The sequence below is a fragment of the Calidris pugnax genome, unplaced genomic scaffold (genome assembly GCF_001431845.1).
Source record: "Calidris pugnax isolate Ruff unplaced genomic scaffold, ASM143184v1 scaffold15, whole genome shotgun sequence".
Taxonomy (NCBI): domain Eukaryota; kingdom Metazoa; phylum Chordata; class Aves; order Charadriiformes; family Scolopacidae; genus Calidris; species Calidris pugnax.
The window spans coordinates 778,414-799,237 of record NW_015090774.1 but is presented as its reverse complement, the minus strand read 5'-3'; the positions used below and the strand labels follow the sequence as shown (position 1 = coordinate 799,237).

The 20,824-nt window shown below is 37.9% G+C and overlaps 1 protein-coding gene across 1 annotated transcript in view; it reads right to left on the bottom strand.

The window, feature by feature from the left end:
* The window catches only part of SH3RF1 (SH3 domain containing ring finger 1), a 91,657-nt gene extending 71,694 nt beyond the window's left edge, over positions 1–19,963 (bottom strand). The window contains exon 1 of the mRNA XM_014945693.1: positions 19,476–19,963. Within this exon, the coding sequence (XP_014801179.1) occupies positions 19,476–19,862 (387 nt within the window). The 5' untranslated portion in view covers positions 19,863–19,963. The remainder of the gene's footprint in view (positions 1–19,475) is intronic.
* Positions 19,964–20,824: the final 861 nt, after the last annotated feature.

The window sequence follows — 20,824 nt, the reverse complement described above, 5'->3', positions numbered from 1 at the left end:
ATACCCTTAAAGAAAACAGGAAATATTTATTTTAGCACTGCAGAAATTAATAGTTAATACTTTCCTACTACTACTCAAGTCATACATTTCTAAGAGCCAAGTTTTGATTATGTATTAAGATGTAACATGGAGCTGAAATCTTGACAGATCCGGTGGCTCTTTCCTTATTTATACCACTTAAGATTACAATTTAACCTATTGTTCCAAGCTCCTCCATCTATATATTAATTTATAAATAAGAGCATTCCACTCAAGATGAAGATACCAATATGTGTAGTCATTCACTGCCGCACCCCAGAATAATTTAGGGGCGGGAACTACAGAATAGGTCATAGCTTGCATCCCAGTAATTTCCCAAATATTTCCTGAGTCAGAAATATTACTAAAGGAGGCAACTTCTACAGTAGCTTGGAATCCTAAGCTCTCTAAGCATCTGACACATCAGGTTTTCTTTTACGAGATGTTTCTCCCCCACATAATTTGTAAGGAATCTGAACAGTAGCACAGAACGTCTTCTTTGCCAACGAATATTACATCTCACACTACATTATGTTATCCAGTATTGATTTTTTAAAGTTTTATAGTAAAATAGGCTTCAAGTGAATTTAGAATATTGAAACTAAAAATTACTGTTGAATACAAACACAGTATCTGAAACCAAATATAAGTTATCTTAAAAAACTGAGATGGACACGTGGCTAGTAGTGACTCTTGTTGACCCAGCGAGCATGCTGACACCTTCCCTTCCACCTTCTACTTGAGTTAATCAAATAGGCATTTTCATTTGGAAGTCCAGATTAATCTAAGTACCATCAGGCATTCATTTAAAATTTGTTTTCTTAAAACTGTGCCCTCTAAAGTCACTGAGATGTTTTTTTAAGCAGCAAAAAAAATATTAAAAAAAAAACCCCAAACATAAAAACCCAACAAAAATACTCTTCTTGCAGTAAGTGAAGACCTGCTTAATATACAAGTTATTTGATAATATTTGACCTACACCGCAGTATTCAGTCTACAGATGATCTTTAACCATGGCTGGTTCATGCTTTTGTGCCTGATTAAAAATTTTGCTTTTTACTACCTTATATGTATTTTATCAGAATTTTAGTGCATTGCCACCAGCGGCACTTACTAAGCTCACCACATTGAGCATTAAAGTAAAATTCAATTTTACCTTTGAGAAATTAAGATGAGATTAACATCCCTCCAACTGATTTGGAGACATTTGTTACCAAGAAACATTAAATATATCAGATCTTCTTGAAGCAGAGATACCCATCAACCCTGAGAGCTGCCTTACTCCCTGTTCATTTTCTACTGACCTTTTGGAATTAAATGAATCAAATTTCTTTCCTGACATGACCTGTACAAGAGGGTGGAGATGACTTACAGCTCTTCAGCCTGTAGGTGGGTGGAGAGTGCTCACCCTCCAGAGACAGGAGCAGAAGAGTCTACAGCTCCACAAACTGATGTATTGGGTTTGCATGGCAAGATTTTGGTAGCAGGGGGACTACCAGGGTGGCTTCTGTGAGAAGCTGCTAGAAGCCATGTCTGATAAAGCCAATGCCAGTTGGGTCCAAGATGGACCAGCCACTGGCCAAGGCTGAGCCCATCATCAACGGTGGTAGCACCTCACCTTAAATATTTAAGAAGGGGGGAGGTGGGGGGGAAACTGCAGCTGGAGAGAGTAGTGAAAATATGTGAGACAACTCTGCAGACACCAAGGTCAGTCAAGAAGGAGGGGGAGTAGGAGCTCCAGGCACCAGAGCAGAGATTCCCCTGCATCTTTTTTTTTATTTTTAAAGGAATAATAAGTTTTGAAGGAATCAACATAACCACTTAACTCTAGAAAAAGATTTCAAACTGTGAATACCAGTGAAATTGTCTTCTACAATCCAGAATTACTTGACCCAGCTGTGGAGAGGCACAGAAATGTGCTGCTTCTCAGTGTTACCTATGGGCTACCTGTAGTGGGTCCCTTTTGGAATACACTGGGAAACCTAAATCAAAGCTCAGCTACGTGATCAAAGCTGCAGTATCTAGCGTCTAAACAGCCAAGTTTTTCTCAGTCAGCAAAAGAACATAAGAGTATAAACACGACTGGGTCAAAGAGCCAAATTTGATGTGGCCCACCTGACTGCAACAAGAGATTTCTGCAGAACAGCATGTGGGATTAAGATAAGCATCTCTCTGCTGAAAAAAAACGTGCCTAAAATTAGTTTCAGAAAATAGAATTTAAGTTAAGATCTCTCACCAATAATTGTCATGGAAAGCACAATGAATTTTAACAAGAGCAAGTGTGGGGCAAGGCTTCCATTAATAAACTTTATCATTAAATCTACTACTATTAAGTCTGTACTCACAAAGACTCTACTGCTTATTAACAGCTCTTTCTCATCTCAGCGACATATTAGATTAAGAGATAGAGGAACAGTTTACTTTTACTGTTAAAGTGCTAGAGGCTACGTTTAGTTTTTGACAGTCACAGCAGTTTTGATGTGCCTTGGTGGCATATTTCGTCGCAGTGTTATCATTACAAATGGAAAAATCCAAACACTAAAAGCACACACAGGAAAACGCCGTTGGATGGGCATTTAATGGTCTTGTCCGTTCGAGGATGGTTCACGTCAGAGAAGCTCCCAGCACAACTTCACTTAAGAGAAATTCTTACTGTAATTTTGCCACCCTGGCTGTAAGCAACATCTAAAGCAGAGCGCTGGTGTAAGACAGACTCCAGTGATTTGTGTTCCACCCCCCCAGCCAAGAACAGCCTGGGTCACACACTGGTACCAACCTTGGCAGCACCAGCCCCTGCTCCCATCACTGCCAATACTAATGAAACAAAACGAGACACAAGAGGTTTCTTAGAAACTTGGTGTTAATGCTGCCTGGCTGGAACTATCTGTAATGCTTGTACTAATTATTCCTGAGCAGATTAGACCACAGAGTGCCAAGCCAGCCGGGCAGCCCTTTCTGTGCACACTCCGCTGGATGACCACATTTCTAAATTCAGAATTATATTAAATGGTTGACACCAACACAAATTGCAACAAAGCTATGAGTTTAAGAATCGTTGTAACTATGATAAGACAATCATCACTGAAGCACCCTCAATACAAAAGAGGTTAAAAAAATAAGCAATACATAAAAGTAATTCACATAACTAAAATAAAAAAATAAAAAAATCAAGCAATACATAAAGAAACAGTTTTATTTTTAAAAGGCAAACAGTAAAATCCACCCATAAAAAAAAACAATAGTCTTGCTTTTTATTTGAAATACTGCACAGAGTAAATGAAGAACGTGGAAAGAGAACAAAGGGATGATTTCTACATACCAGCAGTTCAGCTTTCTAGTGCTAACATTTTATATAGTACATTACAGTCACTTTTATGCCCTCATCTGCATGCGTCAAGTGGACCAGTTAGTCTTCATCTGGAGCCCTAATATGAATACGTACTTGTACTTCTCAATAACACTACGTTTGTACAGCCTCAGTTGTTCTCTCTCCTTAGAGGTAGAAGACTGTAGTTCTATTTTGCTTTTTTTAAAAAAGGAAACAAAGGAATATTACATTGCTCACTGATTCTTTTTAAATACAGATTCACGACTCAGGATTTCAAGCACTTTGTGCTATAACATAAAGCACGTAAAATGTAATCATTTTTTCTACCACCTAGAAAGAACGTACCTGACACTCATTTCTTATTAAGAAAAGAACATTGAATAGGAAAAAGTGAAAGGCTAGATGCATGTGCAAGGTCTTATAAAAAACTGAAGTCCACATACATCTGAAATCCATTTGCTGGCTATTATTTTTAAGGGAATAACATTACACCCAAATTACTATTTTTGTTATTCAAATTCAATAGCAGACATACAATCCCCACAAGATCATAGAGATATAGCTAACCTGAAATGTAATATTCAAAGTTATTTATGCTTTTAAAGCTATTTAAAAGCTATTTAACTTGTGAAAAAACTTAATTTATGCTTTGATAAATATTAGTTTATTTCAAAACAATAATGCGCCAACATCTGAAAGTTTATCCCAAGAGATACTATTTTCTTATTAAAAACAGAAGTCAGAAATGAACTATTTTCTCCTAAATTAATCTCATCTTTACATTAGAGAGGCAAATGAGAAGAGAAATATCACAGCTAAGCCAACACAAACAACCAATTTTATGTTCCACATCTGATAGTCAAAAAATAGGGGAAAACCACACTTCAAGCTGTACTTAATTTTGTGCTTTCTAGACAAAATATACAATATGAACTATTTTATCTCACCAAATAATTCATTGGTGACACAAACAAGGAGATTAAGAAAAAATAAAAGGTGCTATTTCCATTAAAAGTGTCATTAGTACCTGCAGTACATGATCCAACATGACATGAGATCCAACCACCAAACCACAGATGTCTTGGCGTGGATTTCCCTTAACCTTTATTACAGCACTGAAAGGGACTGCAAAACAATTCTCTGGCCCAATGACCCAAGCACTCACTTGGGATGTGGGCAGTTGAGTTTTAATCCTTTTTCCAGTGGATATTTTATTTTCACAGAGCGGAACAACTTCAGGTTTAGAAAAGGGGACCAAAAGTGTACATGATTAAGACACTATGATCACCAGCACCAATCTTCACAGTACATTAAATACTGAACCAAAGGCTGAATTGCCTTAATTAAGGTAATTCACTTAAAGGAGATTTACCCCATATCAATAAAATGACAAAACAGAAAAAAACAGTGGACTCCTGTATCCAATGTTATTTTTCCCAGCATCTTGTTAAAACATTGTGTGCAAAGACAGACAAAAAAATAAGAGAGTAGCCACAAAATATTTGCTAGCCCTTAATCTGAACGGCTAGCCAACGTTTGTACATCCTTGCTGGCTTATCTCCATTATAAAGACAAAATGAGAATTCAAAGTCGTATTTACCAAGAGCATTCATAAAATCCTGGATCTCCGAAAATAACACAACCAAGAAACAGCATCCCCATACTTTGCAACTGTTAGTGCTACCAGCAAGCCCCGTGCTCTCTAGAGCGTTGTCTGCTGCCTTGCTGGTTCACACACACCTCTGCTGCTTTTTTTCCTTCTTTTTAACCCTCTCTCAGAAAATCTATTTTTCTTCAGGCACTAACCAATGATCCAGCACCAGTATTTATTGTCAGTTTTATCAGTCCTCATAGGGCAGTCTCCCCCGTTCCAGATTTATTATGCTGATCAGAGCCTTTAGCAGCAGCTTCTACTGCTTCAGCCACCACAGGAACACTAAGACCAGTGTCCCTCTAATGAAGGATATCTAACTGCATTTGTTGATTTTTACCAGATCCGTTTTCATGAAAGCCATTAACGCTCCTGTGTATTCCAACAGAGTATTTTCCAATGTATATTTTAATAGCAAAGTTCAAAACGGCAATTTTATTTCTATAGCTACAAGACCTTGAAAAATATAAACACAGTGAGCGTTTACATAAAACCGCTTTGGACAGATTTCTTCTATTAAACTTAATATGCTGAATAGAAGAAAGAAATCTGCAAAAAGTATTCTTTTCTCAAAACATAGCACAAATCAAATGCTATTTCATCCACTGAGTACCACTACTAAGACATTCAGGTTCATTTTTCATAATAAAAATCAACAACCTTCTCCAAAAACAAAGCAGTTTGGCATCTAACAGTATATTCAGCGTAGACCTCAGTAATTGGGAGTCTGCATCAAAACCAGAGCTGTGTGGCACTGATGAAGCCCTGCCATTTGAATTCTCTTCCAAGTTTGGTCTGCCTTTGTACAAAGCAAAGGCTTCCCCCAAGCCAGAAAGCCACACTCTACCAAAACTTTCATTGACTTTACCTCTTTCCCCAAAAGGAAACATGGGGAAAGAATGTGAATCTGAGTTTTTAAACACATTAATGCATTCAAACCTCAAAAAATAGCACATAACCTGATTTCAGCTTATCTGAAATCTTACAAATTCTTACTAATGCTCTAGCTTTGAGAAACAGAGGTATATGACTTCCCAAGAATTAAATGCTGTTTCTAGGAAGAGGTGGGGTTACCTTACATTGTAAGCAGCAGTTAGAAGAGAGCAAGCCATGATTTCCTAAATGAGACTGCAGCCAACATCCAGATCTGAGGGTGAGGTTATCTGTTTAAGCATGAAGAGGATTTCTCCAACATCATAAGGTATCTTATGCAAACAAAACTTAGGATTCTTAGAGGCAACTATTTAACATTTGCTTGAAACGCATGATTTGGAATACTTTGCTTTCCATTTACTACAGGCAAGACTAACCAAGCCCAGCCATCAAATGTGCTGTGATTACTGCATTTTTAGACATACCTAATTAGAGCAACCAAGTTAGCACTTCTGTTTGATTCTGATAAACTGCCCTGAACTTCAATCTGGCTATGTGTGACTCGGCTTCAGTCTGACTATATCTAAGTGAAGCTGCAACGAAATCTCCATGTGAGCAGATGAAAAATTTCACACACAGATTTCTTCTGAGAACTGTTACTCTGAATATTATAAATCCATGTTCTTCCATTACTGCAAGTACAAAATTGGCTCTAAAATAATCTTATTTCTTCTTTTTAAATCATTTCTAATCTAATTGGATTATTTGTGAACTGAGCAGTACACTCCAGACAAAAATATATATCCACTCGGACAACCACAGCCTACAAGAACCAACAAACAAGGGCATAAACTTCAGCAACCAGTCTATCTCCTGAACTGCCCTAACTCCCACCAACACTAAAGAACATTAAAGAACAAGGACTTGTGTGGTATAACCTAACTGCACATGCATTGCACACATTTCAAAAGCTCTAAAAGGATTAAGGATGCTTTGTTACATAAAATTTTACTAGAATATTTTTAAAATGACATCTGAGTTTGCATGTAAAATTCTGTGATTGCTGCAGGAGAAAAAGGGCACGAACACTTCCTGACAGTTGTGCTGTTTTAACTCACACCTTTTATTCTTGGACTCTTTTAGTGCAAACTTGGAAAATTCGAAATAAGAGCATCGATAGAGACACTATCTTTTGATTTTTTAGTGTAATACTCTTATAGAATAACCAGTTCCTCTTCTATGCCATTTAAAGTCAATTTTGACCTCTTTTATACTGTTCTTTTTAAAGGTAGAAGACGGTAAAATAACAAATAGGGAAGCATAAACAACATCAGCTGTCACAAGCAATGCAATTCTGACTTGAATATACGAAAAAGTATGATTTCCTGAGTAAAACAGCTCCACAACAGGAGCTGAAGTTAGAAATAAGCTTTCATTGACCCTTATATTTCTTTCTGGGTTCAGAGGTTCCAGTATGAGAAAATAACATTTCTTGAATTTGTAAACTGCTTTGGGAATCTGTTTCCAGAAAGAGCCCACTAGCTATTCTATTTCTCCACCGAAAAAACAACTCCACTGATTAGTGAAAGTAAAGATAAACAAAAATCTCACTTACTGGACAAACATAACGTGTTTTGAAAACATAATTCTAGAAAGATAGTTCTCCTTTTAAGCATGTTACAGAAAGGTGAGCTATTCCAAGAGACTGAAAACATATTGAAAATATTCTGTTATTTTGCTTGGAGAACCTGCCCCACAAAATTCTTTCTTCTTATTTGTCATGACTAAATTCAAAAGAATTATTAAATTCAAAAGCTCTATAACGCCAGTAGGATGTTTATATCCTTATTTTCAGCTATTACTAAATGACGAACTACACAAAAGAGTGAGGAAACATATAAGTAAAGTGAAAGAAAATGCTACCAAATCAGAATAGTCACTATTTTTACTCAATAGTCTTTTTTTTTTTTCTCCTCTTCCTTCTTTGAGGATCTTTTCTGATTTCCAAGCAATTCCTAGGACACTAGCTGACCTTTTCCTATTGAGTGGAAGATTTAAATTTGTAGCTTTATTGGTTCTGTAACAATTGTGAGAATAGTTTATTGGTAATAAAATTGACATTTTGTTAGAATCCAGTGAAGAATCTCAAAGTGCCTGAGAGACATGCCAGAAATAATACTCACACTCCAGAACCGGAAGTTCTTCAACCGTTGTGGAACTGAAATATCCAACATGTCACATATTACATAACACACTATTTCAAAATAAACAATGAAAAATAAAATACACAGTATTTTGAAACTAAGATACATGCATAATGGAGGAATATAGATGGCACATGAGTCAACACAGTTAATTCTTGTTGTTCTAACTTCTCGTCTAGCCAGCTCTTCCACATCAGCTTTTCTATTTTGATGCTCTCCAAAACCTTCCTCAAACATCAAGCTACCTCTTCATCTTGTTCACCCTCCTCACCCGGTCTCTAGTTCAATTCCAGTGAGCAGAGACTTGTGTGCTCAATCTCATTTCCTTCTCTGTCTTTTTTTATCCGGTCTGTCTATTGCTATGTTCCAGATCTACAGTAGTAGATTTGTTCTCTTTCAACCTAATTCACTACCCTCTCTTCCCTCACTACTTGACCTTTCAGGTCATTATCACCCATCAGTACTGAAGTGTCTCTGCTGTTCAGCCATCTCCTCCCAGAGGCCTTCTCCCATTTTTTCAACAAGATGAGTGACTGCTTCCATGCATCATACTCCCTCTGCGCTCAGCTCTTCCGCCTCCCTCACCAAACACAAGGTCACCCTTGGCATCTCCCAGACCTGGCTTGCACCCTACATCCACCTCTTCTGCTCCAGCACTGTGTTGAACGTGTCTGGCCTAGTCTTCCTCCACTATAAACTGTTTTTTTCCTTCCTTTGGCTCCGCTACCTCAGCAGCTCTGCTCAGGAGATGGACACAGCTTAAGTTCAACAGGGCTAGAAGAGCCAAAACTGAACAGAAGTAATATGCAGCCTGCAGGTGGCCAATACCAAATTATCAATGTTTTTTAAATTCTGGTCCACAGATTATTGATTGCCCGAAATATTTTCAAAGATAGCTTGTGAAACAACCACAAAGTAGCTTTTAATTTACCTATGCACAATGGCAAGGAAACAAACTGTTGTCATTAACCCTTCATTTAAAATTTAACCCAATTTTATTGGGCTGTAAAGCGGGAATTAACACATTAAAAAAAATAATCCTTTATTCCCCCCTAACAAAAATAAGTGATAGTCCTTTCAACTTTTTCCTCTAGTTGTAGACGCTGTGGTAGCGTGTCTTATATTCAATGGAAGTTCAGATCAGCATTTTTCAACCTTTCAAAACTCAGTATAGCTATCAAAACATATTTCTGGAAGACTTATATGTCTTCTGAAAGATTATCTATTCATCTGCTTATTGACTATCCCTGCCCTGCTTAGACCGAAGATCTAAGAAGATTAAAGAACCTGGTGGCAAGGCAGAAGGCTTGTTAACTTAATAAGGCTGTGGATTAAAAACTGTGTTAAATTAAACAGGTTTTGAAAATGGCTTAACTCTGCTAGTGTGGATAAGATTTAAGAGTCTCCTCTCAGATCATTATCTAGCTCATGAAAAAGGAAACCATGTGAAATAGCAAGGCACCAGCATACACAAGAAAAGTGAAGGACCATGAGACATTGATTTTCTTTTAGCAAGCTCTCAGCTTCAGAATAAAAGCTTCATCTTTACTGAGAAGCACATTGCCACAGCACACTGCATTCATTTTTACAGGATTTGTTTAAAATAAGCTTCTAGAACGGCTATGCCCTATATATGCCAACTCAGATTGTCATCTGATTATCTTCGAATACTTTTCATCTTAACACTTTTTAATCAGTCAGAAGTGCTTCTGTCTTCCACATTTTTTTTAAATATAAATAAAATGCAGACTAGAACCTAAAGAATTAAGATAGCATGCTAATAAAGAGTAAGTGAAGTGCCTTGGTTCAAATTCTTTGGTATTGATGCTCTTGGTCCTCTGTACGAGGAAGACTACATTCCTTTTCACGGTCAGCAGCTTGAAAGCCTGGTAGGAGTGAGCACTTTTGTCTTTAACCAAAGCTTTTCAAAAGCTTGTCTTGTAAAAATGTGGTTCACACAAGACAAAACAGTGTTTGACTTCTCTCAAAAGCTTTTAATGTACATGTATATTTTGAAAGTTTAGGTGCTGAGGCAGTCAAAAGAGGTAATATGCACATACTTCCTTTATTTAAAAAAAGAACATTGGAAAACTAATGCCATGAAACAAAATCAGTTTTATTAACAAAGGAACGCTAAAGACTGAGGCGCACTTCAGGTGTTACAAAGTCCAACAGGACACTCTCTGATGCCTGGCTTATCTTCACTGGCTGCAACACCGGCAGCACTCCTTCACTTCAGAGAGGAGGAGAATGATGTCTGTATTAATTTTTAAGCAACACTGAAATGCTTACCATTGATCAAAATGCATTTATGATGAAGAGTATACTTCTGAGCTAGAAACTGGAAAATTATACTTGGCACACTTACAAAAAATAAAAATGGACAATCTATACTCGACTCTGAATAATCATGCCAACTTGGAAGACAGAAAGTAATCACCAGACCAGAGCTTTTAGTTCAATTTAAAAAAAAAAACCAAACAAAACAACAAAAAATTATGCAAATTTACACTGTATTTTAAAAATCATACGTGGAAGGCTGAGCATATCAGCACCGTTTCAAACAAAATTACTGTGAGAGAGACAGCACGCACACGAGAATCTTGTTCTCATTTTCAGGAGATCAGACATGTTGTCTTATACTTGAGAGTTTAAGTGCTTGTACTATAGGTGGTGGTGGTGAATTAATCAAGGACCAAACAAGGTAGCAACAGAGACCTAGACAAGAAACTAAATTACTTAAAATTCTGAAGTGTTCATACTCTTACGCTTATACAAAAACCTAGCTTTGGATAACAAATCACATGCTTGAGTGCCACAACAAGTGTCAAATGAGTGCCACAGTCCTAAGCTTCTGAGGGTATGGGGATAAATGATTTCTGTGGTGGATTGCTCATATGCACCACAGTTGATTTTCATGTACCGAGCAGCTCAAGTTCTGAGACACTTTGGCAACAGTGGCTGTAATTGAAACATGAAGAGTTGAGTTTGACTTCTGTGGTTCATTTTCCCCTCAACCGGAAAGTCCAAGCCTTTATGTTTCCAGGAAACATTGAATGACATTTTAAAGATACGCATCTAAGTATCACACGTCAAAGAATTCCAAATACTGGGCTCAGTTTCTGTCTTTGGAGTGATTGTCCTTATCTCCAGAGCATCTCCCTGAGTCCTGATGACTTCCTGACATTTAAGAGCATACAGAAGAAAAAACAGACTTAACTGCTTGCCTCTGTGCTGATCAAGCCCAGCTAGGGACTTTCTGCCCAAACTGCATAGCAGCCCTGACAACATCTATGGGATAAGAACAAACCAAAGCAGTGATTCAGGCACCCTCAGGGCAGCAGAGCTCTAACTAGGACTAGCCCCACTGCTTAATCTGACAACCAGAGGACAGTGCAGCCATCTCCCCCTCTGTACCCAGGATCCTGGTTGCACAGACAGTGCTACGTCTAGAAGATGCCTGCCAAGATGATAACTTCAACTGTCAGCCCTGCTGGGCCAGAATTTGACACAGCTGGAAACCAAAGGAGAACAAAAGACTTCTAAAGTAGTGGAGCTATTGCTTCCTTGTCCTAATGCTTCAGGCTTGGACTGCAGACATTGAAGTATAACTGAAGTACACCAGCCTCACAAAATTGCAACACAGCACTCAACCAGGGGCACACATCATCTCTTAGAAGCTGCCTTTGAAGCAGCTTTTTTCCTCCTCTCCCTCTTAGATCTATAGGAAAGTGGAAACCTGTAAGTAACAACAGACGACACCAACATTCTTCAGTATTCTGAACGCATGCCAGAGTCAAGGTATCCATTTGCTTGTCAGGACAGATCAGAAAGGCTGAAGCAATCTTCATGAGTTTGGAAGGTGAAAAAAGATAAGAAGCACAGAAAAGAATACTTCCCTGGGAGATGCGATTCTCCCACCTCAGGGCCATTTCCTTCCTAAAATTAATCCAGCTCTCCTCAAAGCAGCCATTCTCGGTCCACACACACGCACGCTTGTCCTCTGTGCACCCAGTAATAAGGTGTATGTATGAACTGGGCTGACCACATATTTCAGCTTTAATTACTGAGACACATTCTTGTCCACACTCATACGTGCATACAGGCAATGATTTAAAGAAGGGAAAAAAAAAAAAAGAAAACTTTAAACCAAAGGAGGCAAAGCAATACAATAATATTAACCTACACTTTATGCTCCTCATTCATTTAGAAAACTTAGTCATACATACCACAAGAGTGTCTGTAGTCCAGATACCTCAACAGAACATTTTCTTTCTCATTGTTTATTTTATTTTCCCCTATATTTGACACATTCAAGGACAAATAGGACACAAGAGGGAAGAAAGATATATGTTTTCTTTTTCTTGGAAGTGGTACGCTAAGATCAGAGGCGAGAGAATGTTTGAATAAAGGACAACGATGGAGCCAAAGAAAAGACCAAGGAAGGTGTTAAGCACATCATAAGGAGAAGGCCAAATGCACTGCAAGAGGAAATCCACCAAAAGAAAGACAAACAATTCAACATAACAAGTTTCCAGTTTTATTATCACAGCTGCAGTTTCGGGCTTGTTGTTTTCTGCAGTTCCTATCCAGATATTAAACACAGAGGTAAGAAGCAGAATTCCCACATGAAAACCATTTCACTGGCGTAAAGGAGAGTGGAGAAGGATTTGTAGCTGACCCCATCCCAGTCAGCCCCTTCAGCTCTTCCTGCCGTACAGGATGTCTATTAAGCCATGGAACAAGAGGTAGCCACTGCAGAACACCAGACACTAAGCATACAGAAACACAACAACAGCTCTGCTGACTGACTTTGCTAATCAGACCCTGGACCACCTCTGCAAAGCAATTTTATTGGTATTTGATTTCTGTGGTAATAAGAGAAAAATTAAAGATTTTTATTCTCTTAAAAAAAAACTGCTCCCCTTCACGAGCCCATTAAAAGTAAGGGCTTTAGACTTCCTTTTTGCGCAGAAGTTTAAAATTTCTGAATGATCAAAGCTTTTTGAGTAGAGCAATAACCTGTAACTCACCAGCCAAATTACAGTGGAGTAAAAAAAGACACCATTTTATTTCAGGTAGGCTGTTCTAAATGACTCTACAGAAATGGAGGAATATTAAATTGGAAGATGAAGGGAAGTAAAGAGCCCCCTCTTCCACATGAAAACAAAGTAATCCTACAACATTATGTTCTACTAATTTAAAAAAAAAAAAGGCTGTCAGAAAGAAATAAAAAGAGATTTAAGTATCACACTTAAATACTGCGGATTTGTTTTTTAGTTTATAAATCACCTTACTTCAAATCCTAATTATTTTCAAAATAAAGGGATTACACTAGTTTCGCAGCTGTTTTATCAAGCAGATTAATGTTAGCTGGCAGGTTAAAGATTGCTATCAAAGTTCAAAGTACAGAATTAAATATTTCCATACTACCAACACCATTCACATTATATATTCTCTTTTTATTCTTTTCAAAAGACACTCAAATCTACACACCAGTGTGCCAGCTGGATGCAGATTTCTCTAGCTGAAGAACAGAACGCCAGGTTAAAGATATTTTTAAGTGCCTGGGTTTTCCTCACTGAAGTATTTGATTCCCTATTAAACATCCAAAACAAAATGAAATTCTCTTAACAATGTAGTACTAGGCACTGGACCATCTTTGGTACAGGAAATGGATTATGAACAGCTCTCCAGTAATGTGGAAGTCAGTGATTTAAAGAGCGAACAGCAGTATCTACTGACCTCAACTGAAACTGTGGACCCATTGTAAAACACCCTATAGATACATCCAAAATAAGAAAGCCAATCTCTGCCTTAACGAATATACAGTTTAAATAGCAAGCCAAACAAAGGAAGTACTATCAGTCATATCTGCAGATGGGAAACAGAGGCACAAAGAGCTTTGAACAACTCTGTGCACGGTTATAAAGAATGTCTGTGGCAGAGCCAGGAACTGAGCCCGGAAGCTCTCTATCCTAGCCCAATGCCTTTGGATACTGAGACAATTCCTCCTTTTGCTTATCCTCCCTCTCTTTACTTAATTACTTATCCAGGAGAGGAAACACATTAACACCATGAGAGACAGTCTATTTTCCTTTTATATTTATAATCTCCATTAAATTTTATCTAGCTTAACATGAGATGTGAAAATGTTACAAAGAAGTAATTAAAATTGTACAAGCAATTGTAAAGGGATAATCTGGTATTTCAGAAAGTGTGAAAGGAAACAAAAGCGTGCATGTATGATTTAGAGAGACTTTCCCAAATGTTTTCTAATGATAATTCCGGAATACAAATAGGTGTCTATCTCCACGTTCTCCAATTAAGGTATTTCACGTGTTACAGTTGCATCTCCACACTCCTTACTTTTATAGGATGGAATATATGCAGGAACGAATAATTGAAACTACACAGACAACAACAAAATACTTAAAAAACCCCAAAATTGTACAACTTTGTACAAATACCTGATTTTGAGGATCGTATCATCAAGTAATGATTCTCCAGCCTACCATCACAAATGCCAATTGTGAAACTATCTGCATTAATCAATGTTTCTTGCATATTTCTACAACCACTTTTTCCCCAAAGCAGCATACTCTACAAACTCATCTATTATTGCTACGTGAGCCTCTTTTAAGAGTATCTGACCAGCAGATGTTTACTGATATGGTATTTCTATGTACTGTTTTATTCTGCTAACTCTTGTTCAGAGATGATTTAAACATCTGTTCCAATCTACGCCTGCTACTATGCTTGGCAATCCCCGTATTTATTTTCAATCCTTTAATAAAGTTATTGATTTATGAACACACATTTTCAGTCCCATTGCTTTATTTTAATCATTAGTAAATTTCCTTTGACAACTATGTTCTGCCAGGACCTTAGTCAGCCAGCAAGTGTCATAGCTACAACACCAGCAATTGTTTCAGATCCTATCAGGTTTCTGAATCCTGCTAAATAGTCAAGCTGTGTGAGCTGCCACCCTGAACTCTTTTCTCCAGGGTGGTTAGGGTGAAAGAAAGCCAATTGCTAATATCACACATCAAGTCCAGCTGAGAAGCCTGACCTGCTGAAGTCCTCACACACCAGAAGGTGGCCCATTGTCCCTGCTGCCCCAAGACATGTGCTGAGTTCAACTGTGGAAGAGAACCTGGGTCCATTTATTTTCCCTTTGGGCATTAAAGCTACTTCAGCAGTTCCAAGCAGGTCTACTGGATCATAAATGACTGCTGCTGTGGCAGTATGGATGGGGGAATTTAAAATTTTACTGTTTGCTTTCCTGTGTTAGACAATAAGGAGAATGGACATGTGGGTTTATACTACAATGCAACAAAGCTGAGCATTAGCAGAAACTCATGGAACAACCTTCTGCTTGTGTTTTTTTTAATTTCCTCTTCAGTTTGTAAGAATTTATCACAAACATGTCAGATATTGGTGGTTCTCAATAGAAAAACAAAGGTTTACGTATGCACAGAGCAAGAAATTATTGATGAAGTTAGAAAGTCTTTAATACCTAAATGAGCATCTTCTAATAGCCTGTAATGTTCCTTTACCCTCTCATTTCAGAAGACTTCACCAAAAGCCATATTACCAGAGATATTAGCTTTCCAGAATAAAATTTAAAAAAAAAAACAAAACAAAAAAGCTTTAGAACTTTCCCATTGTCTGTAATATTTCTTGGTAAGGTTTCCCACTGACAAAGTATAATATACCCAAATTACACTATCAATACTTCAATACATCAATTCAGCATAAGCATCAACTCGATTAGGCGAGGCCAACTTTTGAGCTATTCATGCTTTTCTTTTGAAAAAAGAGAAATAATTTGAAACCTTCACTTATCTCTTCCTGCCTACACGCAGTCCAGAGAACAGCTGAAAACATTATTATAAGAATATTTTCAGCAGTGATGAGGTTTCAGACTATCTAGAGAACTACATGCTAGGTTCTGCTGAGAAGACAGCTCTAACTTCAAAAACTGGGTCTATAAAGAAACTAGCAGAATTGCTATGTCTTAGGTACATACAAATTCAATCAAAAATACAATAGAAAAGTTGACTGGCTACCAACTTAAATCTATCGTCTAGTAGAGAAATTTGAATACCTCTCCAACATCTATCAACTTACGTGCACAGTTACGTTTAAGACTCCTACAATAAGTATACCCTTGTAAAACTACCTTAAGGCACGAAAGATAATACCTGTTTGACATACTTTATGAAAACAATAAGATGAATAACATGAGCATAAACTTGAAATTAAGCACCCTAGAATTTTCAAATGCTCTTTTGAAGGAAACAAGGCTTATGTGATCACGCAGTCCCTCAACAGTCCTCAATAACTTGCTCCTGATAACTAGTCCCAAGGAGGCTGTGGTTCTTACAGCTCTTCCAAGCTGTCAACGTAGCTGAAGTTTTTCACTTAGAAAAAAAATAAGAGAAAGTCATTAAACTAGCATCCATACCAGAGAGGAAGCTGCAGCATGAGTGTTAACTATTATTTGTTCTCCCAGGCAAGCTGGCTGCTCAGCAAACACAGCTTCCATCAAGTACAGCAGTACACTGCCTTTGTCCAACTGGTACCCGGGGGAAGGCAGAGAAGGCTTCACGCATCAAAACAGCAAGGAATAGAAAGAGGTTAAGAACTTGCAGAGAGAAATTGCAGTTGTTACAGCAGTGAAAGATTATAGAGGTTACAGAAAGAAACAGGGTTATTGAAGTGGGGGAGATAGAAGGCACAGGATTTGTTAATCCCCACCACCCACCCAGCTTCATTAGTTTTAAGACTCAAGGAACGATTTGTTTGTTTATTGCCATGTGTCACCATATACATACAAAGAAGGCAATATACATAGTTCTGTGCAGTAACAGGGCTGGCAGCTCCACAGTCATTGATACAGTTCAGGAAATCACGCTGCAGTACATGCTGTATTAACCTTTTCTGAAAATTATGGCATCCTCTGAAAGGGCATTTATGAGCTTAGTATTACTTCAGGGTATAAGCAGAACGTTTATGACTCGACAGCCTTCATCTACGTTCACTTCATTTAACGTAACAGCAACTTTCATTTACTAGCTCCCCTTCAGCAAAATTAGTTTAGGAAATCTGACTCTGCCACTCATCTAGAAACAGATTTTCCTCTCCAATTCCCAGAGAGGAACTCTGTTTGTAACCATCTTTATGTATAGTTAGCTAAACAAGTAGGGCATTCACTTCAACATTGTCTATTAAATTGGCATTTTGCTTTCTGGACTTCTTTTTTTTTAAAAAAACATTTGTCATATAGAACCAGGGAAAGTTCTTCATCTCTTTCCCTTCTTATCCCTCAGAGCTGGCTCATGTTCTTATAAGTACTGCCCTCCTAGTAAAAAAGGGGTCTGGAAAAAGTAGACAAAAGATGAGAAGATTATCTTCCTCCATCTCCCAGAGGAAAGACGACATAAGAATGCCTGTGAAACCCCAGAAACAAAGACGTATTCAGACTTACTGTAAAATGCTGAAATCTATTACTAATATGCACTGAGTATCAGTTAATTGCACGAGGAATGCACATGGTCACAATTTTAATGGCAAATGGTACAACATAACTAATAAACTGAAGCAACATTCCATATGTTATCACTTTCTACTCGGTACAACATCTGGAAATGCAAATGTTGCACAACAGGATATTACAGAACATTAAAAAAAAAAAGAGAGAATATTCCATATTCAGTTTTATTTTTTTCTAATAAGGCTTTGAGAAAGTGAAGCACAGTCTATCACATATGCAGTACACTGGTGCACCAGAAGCCTTTTGGGAGAAGAAGCCATCTCCGAAAATACAGATGGCTTATAAGAGTCGACAGAAAAATATAGAAAAAAGGTTATATGGGTATTTTGCTTTGTTTTAAACTGAAGAGCTTTTGCAAATGCAAGGTATCATGGTAACACTTTAATGTTCTGGAGAAGACCAGACTGGTTTTGATACTGCTGAAGCTTCTTTGCAGTATTTATTAAGGTTTACCTTCTGAAAGAAAGAGAAACACCACATCATCTTCTCTCCTCCCTTACCAATTAATCTCTATGTAGAGCAGAACTCATTAACAGGAAGTGGCATGATAATTATTATTTTTATATTCTAAAGTAAAGAGCCTAATGAGAGTCTCTATCAAGCAGAGAAAACAATACAATCTAATGGAAGAACACCTGTATTTTAAATCCTCATGCAAACTTAAAAGGCATATCTAAGATGTGTTAGATAGATTCCAAACATCTAAGTACAACTGAGGACAAATCACTGTAAGGTTTTCTTCACTGAGTAAGGAAACTTAAATCATTCAGCTATACTTTAAAACAAAGACTAGCCCTGCCAAACGCACATTTAAGCCCTCTCCTTGGAACTACTCAAGGCATTTCTTAAAAATAAAATAAACTTCACAGAAAGAAAACTACCTAAACCATTCAAGAAACTTCAAACAGAGGAACCCTGAATACACCAGCATCACAAAATGGACAGCAGGACCTTTCAGAGAATCTTATCTGCCTTGACATTAGATAAAACAGAGCAAGGTCAGTCATCTCATAAAATTGTATTTCCCCAATACAGACTCTAGAATGGATAATCATAAATGAGGCTACTGAGTCTAAATTATAAAGTATGACAGAATCTACAGGTTGCACAGATCCCAGGAAGGAAAAGGAATACAGACAGAAGGCAATGTTTTCCCATTACAGTACGTAGATCCTCTAAATCACAGAAAAAATACTTTTGAGAAAAAACTAATTAAAGAAGGGGTGAGGACTGAGAGTACAAATAGCCCACCAGATGACAGTAATTCAAATATTTCTTTTTAAAGGAAAAAAAACCTAAAAATGTAGCTCCTTAGAAGCCAATGGCAAAACCTTCATGACTTCAACAAGAATGTCATTTCCCTGTTCATGTTTAACATTCCTTAGATCTAATTAAAAGGAAATTTACTGACAGTCAAAATCATTACAGAAAGCACAAGAGCCAAAATAAAAACTTGCAATTGACAAACCAAGAAAAATTTCAAGTGTTCTTCACAAGATGTTTATCCTTAACAATTACTTAAGCTTTCCACATAAATTATCTTGTTCTATTTGACTTCCTTTTAATAAGGCAATTATAGTATTGAGATGCTTTTCTTCTCCTTACCTCAAAAACTGAGATTTAATAAGGACCCATTATTAGTGGTATTTACATAACATTAAACCAATACCGATAAGAACACTGATGTGTTTTGCTAGAAATCTACAACAGTTCTCAAAAATACGTTTTGCCATATTTACTATCTGACTGCCCCTCCGGCTGAAGCAGAGGCCAGCAAATGTTTTGAAACAGTGCAGGAAAAGATATGATTGCAACAAAATACCACCATCGCATAGTACTTACCCTAACAGGAGGGCTCCGTGCTTGCACTCTTTGCTGCTGTCCAACTTGAGAGGTCTGCGGGTCCTTTGATCCGCAATTAGCTACAGTGTTGATGGGGACCCTTAAAGCATTTGTGCTGCCAGTCCCACCACCGGCGCTGGGTTTTCGAGGCCTCTGTTTGATGCCATCCAGTAGTCTAACAAGTAAAATATTACTGGGAAGTTCGTCAACACTGCAGTCCACTAAAGTCCTGCACTCTGGGCATCGAAGCTCATTTCGAGAGCTTACGATGCCCAGCAGACAGCGCTTACAGAACGTGTGTTGGCAAGGCAAGACTTTTGCAGAAGCATCAAGGCGTTCTAAGCAAACAGGACACTCCAACAGATCCAGCAAAGCTGATTCATCCATTTTCTTTGTATTACTTAACCGAAACCCAAATCTTTGCAGAATTTGTGTGTTTTGAGGACTCCAAGGATATCATGTTACATCCATTCCTCTTCTCACCATGCTCTGTGAGGGGAAAAAAAGGCATTAATAAGCTGGAAAAAAAGAGTCAGCAATACTATTCCATAGGAAGGTGCTCATACAAGTAGCAAAATAAAAGATGTCTAGACTGATTCAGTAGGTATTTGCAGAAAATCAAAGAAACATCAAAATAGCAGTATGTAATAACAGCAATCTACATTAAAATAGCTACTTAAAACATTCTAAAAAATGCTAACAGCTAAGACTTCAAAATTCAAGTCCTCATAAATTTTAATCGTGAACAACTCTATTTACTCAAATTATTCCAGAATGAAGAGCTATCCCTAGTACAGCGTTATAATAAAGCTTACTTTTTGTAGTTCTTGCTTAGTACACCTGTACCTCTGAATGTTTATTTGAAAATAGCCTTTTCCACCACGAGAAGACGGCAACGGTAACTACAACTGTGTCCAAAACAACAGAGCGTACACCAATAAGGCAGAGCAAGGGGAATTACATTTGTGCCAAGAGTAAGCCAGTAACAGACTACATTTCTACCATTTCTGTGCAGACTAACAGCAGCACCATGACGCACGCCAGCCCTGCAAACAGCCTCCAGCTCACAGGATTTTAAGCTCTCCACGGGCAGCGACAAGCGGGTTGGTTACAGTGCCGCCTTTAAGAAGCGCTTCAAAAAGTATCACGAAGTGATTTACAGCAGGAAGTGCTACTGCCATATCGTCAGGACAACAGGAGGGGGGACAAGCCTCCGGCCAGCTTAAGGGTATCCAGCGAGGGGCTGGGGAAAATCCCACCATCAAAAAGACCACTAAAAAAACACATCATCCTGCGGGAAGTCGCGCCAGGGAAGGAAACGGCCTGTTGAGCTCGGCGGTCCCCGCCGC